This window comes from Mauremys mutica, chromosome 2 (genome assembly GCF_020497125.1).
Source record: "Mauremys mutica isolate MM-2020 ecotype Southern chromosome 2, ASM2049712v1, whole genome shotgun sequence".
Lineage (NCBI taxonomy): Eukaryota > Metazoa > Chordata > Testudines > Geoemydidae > Mauremys > Mauremys mutica.
This window is the reverse complement of record NC_059073.1, coordinates 105,894,935-105,899,934: the sequence shown is the minus strand read 5'-3', so window position 1 is coordinate 105,899,934 and position 5,000 is coordinate 105,894,935. Positions and strand designations below refer to the sequence as shown.

General features: G+C 39.6%; 1 protein-coding gene across 6 annotated transcripts in view; it reads right to left on the bottom strand.

Annotated features, from left to right (window-relative positions):
- The window catches only part of SALL3 (spalt like transcription factor 3), a 46,167-nt gene that overhangs the window by 24,639 nt on the left and 16,528 nt on the right, over positions 1-5,000 (bottom strand). For 3 of the 6 annotated variants that reach the window (XM_045008247.1, XM_045008246.1, XM_045008245.1), the window contains exons 2-4: positions 3,622-5,000; positions 3,065-3,405; positions 1,406-1,660 (exon numbers count right to left, since the gene is read on the bottom strand). The exon at positions 3,622-5,000 is cut by the window's right edge and continues 1,552 nt beyond it. In XM_045008247.1, coding sequence (XP_044864182.1) covers positions 1,406-1,660; positions 3,065-3,405; positions 3,622-5,000 — 1,975 coding nt within the window. Of the gene's footprint in view, positions 1,661-3,064; positions 3,406-3,621 lie in introns of those variants that run through there. The other 3 variants (XM_045008244.1, XR_006577574.1, XM_045008248.1) reach the window with 3 other exon arrangements.

Genomic DNA, 5,000 nt, shown 5'->3' with positions numbered 1-5,000 from the left:
AAGTAGGCTTTGCAGAAACATTAAATGAGTCATTTCAATTTAGGAAATGGCAGGCCCCAATTTACTTAAGGATCTGACAGTTCTCGGTGGCTTTTCTGTTTAGCTAACATAGGTCTCTCATATTGTTTGACCTGATGACAAAACAAGAAACTGAAACCGTTTTTCCCCCCCATTCTCCTTAAGTCAAAGTACTATTTATAAAATAGTTTACATCTTTGTTCAGTTTCAAATTATAGACAAACCTCCCTAATACAAAATACTAAAAGTGCAATAGTATAAATTAAGAGTTTGCAACCACATTATACAAACATTACCTTTTTATTGTACAGCTTTGATAACATGAAATATTTACTCACAACTCTTTATAATGTTGTGAATAATTTATGGTGATAAGGTTTGTCTGTAACTTGTTTTCCAATCATTGAGTTAAAGTCCACACTACATTTTTCATTTAATAGAACAACTGTCCACATAGCAGCTACAAATATTTAAATTAAAAAAAAAAAAAAAAGGTTTGTTACTGACGGGTACTTGCACATGAAAAGCATGCTATCTTTCCCATAAAACTTCACAATTTTGCCTGCATTGAAATAAACCACTTATTTATAGTAAACCAAAATTTGCTTAAAAAAAAAAATCACATAGCCAGATGTATTTTGCAGTACAAAAGCTTCATTTAAGGTTGGGCCAAGTATATTGTCTGTTACCCGCATAATCTTAACTTTATAAATACTACAGACAAGGATACTGTAATAATACACACAGCATTGGGGTACTAATCACTTATTTAAGATTAAGATTCCTAAAAACCTAGTTCAAGTTTCTAACTAATTTGAATAAAACCAGCAAATAAGTTTGACAGGAATGCCATAGTGAAGCCCCCTTTTCTCAGTTGATATTAATATTTTAAGAAGCAAAGTGGACGTAGTCTAGACTCTTTCTGTCCCTAATGCAGTTATCCAATGATTTTTTTGTTTTTGTTAACTTAAATTAAAAAGGTTTTAAAGTTCTCAATAACAGTCAAACTCACTGTTGAAAGAAGTACCATGCAGATCTTGCAAGACAACTTTTCAGCAGCCACAAAGTTACGTATTTTTGCTATGGGAAAATTTTAAAGGGAACCTATGTATTTAGGTCAGGAAACTAATCTTAACTTCAAAAACTGTACATGAAATAGAACAAATGTGGTGTTGAGTAGTGGTCCAACAGTTATTTGTACAGAATGCTTTTAATTTATGCCAATCTCTTTGTTATCCTCAATAAATCTTGTGAATGGACGACTGGCTCCAGTTTCAGAACTTGCTTTGTCCAGACCAACAATGGGAGGGCTGCTGCCAGTGCGAGCTTTGTCCATGCCACTGGTAATGTTACTTAAAGATGGAATGGCACTTCCACCTAAACTTACTGGGAGCTGGGGAATGCCTCCGTTCTGTATGACAGAAATCTCATTGTTCTTCATAGCAAGTCCGTTAGTGATAGCTGCAGCATACTGGTTCCAAAAATTTGGGTCAACATTCATTGCCCGAGCTGCCAAATCCTTTTGGAACATTTCAGAAAACTTCAGAGCGTCACCACCTAACAAAGCCATTGGGTTTTCCACGGATAGTCGACGACCACGTCTTGCAGGGGCATTATTCCACATATGAGTTCCCATGTGAACCTGTATAGAAAATAGAAATGGGAAACATCTACAAATTAGCATATTTCAATAAGCTAGTTGGTCTGAATATTCGGTATAGCAATTAAAATAAAACAAAGAGAAAAAAGCCATCCTTAAGTTCACATTTAATGAAATTAGATTACAATTATTTTGCCAAGTGGTATTCTTATGGACAATGGGAGTTGTAGTCCATATTAAAACTTTTAAAAAAATATTCATGTAAGTCGTCAACCTACACATTTCTTTTCACTGAAAACAAATACAATGCAACAACAAGGTATATGAATCCTTTAGGTTAGACAATTTCAAATGCCAACTGGAAGTTCTGACATGCATAAAAACACAAGACCACCTTGAGAATTACTAGGCGTAGGGGACACTTAGATGGGGTAAGAGGCTTAAGACTTCTAAGTGTTATTTCCTCTGCCCTTGACCTTTTTGTGTCCTCCTGTCTTTCTCTCCTCTGTTCTCTTAATATTTCTCCTGACACTACTTCACTCATTCTTATTCTCTTTCCTCAAACATTATATACATTAAAAATATTTTTTTACTAAGGTGTGGCCCTTGATGCCTCTAACTTCCTGACGCTTACCTGGGTTGTGAGGACGAGAGATGGTGCTCCCGTGATACATCATTTTATGTCGCTGAGTACCAGCTTACCAACCTGCATAGTGACACATGCACTACATGCAGAGTGGAAACTGGACTGTGTAACAAAGGCATCCCAGTAACCTCTGGGTCACTGGAGAAGCATTGCTTATAATTTTACTACACAACAACAAGAGGAGAAAAGGGAGCAGAGCTACATCTTAACAGCTAAAGGGTGCCCATAATGTTTTTTAAATTATTTTCATATATGGGGAGGTCTTCTAGTTAGAAAGGGTTTAGGAATAATCTCTGCCTACCACCCTCCTTGGCAACCACGTACACAATTGCACAGAGTACAGGTTAAAATGGCTCACTGACTGTCACAGGATTCTGTGTCATTCCTGCCTCTTTGCAGTGATTTGTGCTTTATTTCTTTCCACCTTTTTTATATAGCAAGCTTATTTCACACCAGTGTTCCACAAGGATGGCACAAATGTACAACGCAGATACATTCTATGAGACTCAGGTGTGCGCCACCATGTGCCTTGTCACGTATGTGTATGCAAGCTCTTGGAGCTGATTTTAAAGTACACAGCAATGTGCACCCACAAATCAGAGGGTAGGATCAAGCCCTGGTTCTTTAAACATGTTGAGAGCATGAAACAGCACCATACAATAAATGTTTTCTTTATCTTCTCTTTCCTCCTTGCCTTGATGACAACAACAAAATGAGAGCTTGCTAAGTTCAGATGTAGTACATTTTTAAACCCCACATTCCTTACAGTTTTGTTTGAGATTTGAGAGTTTTCTTCTTACCTTAAGATTCCCTTTTGTGGTAAAAGCTCTACCACAGATTGTGCAACCAAATGGCTTTTCACCAGTATGGGTGCGCTCATGTATCTGTAGTGCACTTGCTGAGGAGAAGGTCTTCCCACACGATTGACAGTTATGTTGCTTAGGAGTCCGACGTGGCGGGGGTGCCAGCATAGGAGTGATGCCTGGACTCATCACTGTCTGTGGTGCAGCAGGAACGTGGATTCCAGCTGGAAGCGAGGGAACCTCACCCAGTGAGATCGGCTTGCTGTGACCATTCACTTCCATTTTGATCATGGTAGGCGCAGTGCTGGTGACCAGGCTAGGAGTACTTTGGCTGGGACCTAGAGTAAAGTTGGGTTCAAATAACTGAGAAGGCAGCTCTTTTAATTTGTGCGTCAGTAAGTGCTGTTTTAAATTACCCATAGTGGAACACCCACGATTGCAGACTGTACAAATAAATGGACGTTCTTTAGTATGGCTGCGGTAGTGAATTTCCAATGCACTCTTACAAGCAAAAGGCTTGCCACAGATATTACAAACAGTACTTTTAAACTTACCACGTTCTCTGTTCAGGAACAGCAGGCTAAAAGGAGCCTCCTCTTTGATGACTGGTCTTCCCGGGTTGGTGGATGTCAGATCTAAAGCACCTCCATTTTCAGCAGCAGATGGTGGACTATCAGGTTTTTCTGTCTTTAATTGTATTTCCTGTGGTTCTCCATGGTTGCTAAGACCTGGGGACTTTGATCTAAAACTTTCACTATTGCTGTTTACAGGAGACAAAGCTTGCATGGAGGAAGAAGATTCTGACATCGCAGGGCTGCCTGCACTCTGGCTTTCGAGATCACCAACAGCTGATGAGGAATCATTGCTCAAATGGTCACTTTCACCTGATCCATTTTCTATGGATTTTAAACTGGTCAGCTGCTGACAGTTCATGACAGAATCAATCATTTTCATTTGATTCTCCAGAGCAGCAATACTGGAAATTACAGAAGGCGGTGAAGGCGGACAAGACCCGGAGTAAGATATAAGTGGTTTGGATGAGTCACTTGCTGTGTCCTTTAATTCTGGGTCCTCTTCCATAGAATTTTCATCAATGTCATCATCATAGTTGCTCAGTGTTTCAACATTCTTTTCATCATAGGAAAGCTCTGAGTCCATTGCATCTTGGAAGCCCTCTGGTAATGGTGTGTTTGGAATTTGTCCACCCATATGCATACGAATATGTTGCTGGAGAACAACAGCATTTGTAAATTTCTTCTGACAAATAGGACATGAATGTTGTACTCTTAGTGGTGGCTTCGCTCGATGAACTCCAAAATGTGTTTTTAGATTGCCTTTTGTAGTAAAGGCACGTCCACAAATTTTGCATTTAAATGGTCTTTCTCCTGTATGTGTTCTGTAATGCATCTTGAGAGCACTCTGACAACTAAGCACACGGTGACAAATGACACATTGATTTGGATCTGTCATCTTCTTATCAATGTTCTCTACTAGCTGTTGTAGTTTTGAGGTTTCTGATGTTTGCATAGAGTCTAGTAGACCACCAAATGGAAACTTTGCCTTGAACTGGTCAGACATTGCTGGAAGCACGGGGTTTGAGAGGCTTGTTGAAATGCTGCTATCTGTAACAGCAGTAGGAATTGAAGATGCGGAAGCGGTACAAACCTGCCCACTTACAGTAAGGTCTCCTAACCTTGCATTTGTGGGAGGCAGAGTGACAGGTTCGGTTTTGGTCAGAGAAAAGCCACTATGAATTGGTTGTGGTGAGTCAGCAGACACTGGAATGCCAGATTCAGAATTGTTTAGGCTTGGAGATAAAGAAGTGCATTCACTCGAAGCAGGAGATGGCCTCTGGGGTGACCTGCTCATAGGAGTAATACTTGGAGAATCTCCATAACTGTTAACACCAGGTATAGTGGGAGGAAGCTGTAGC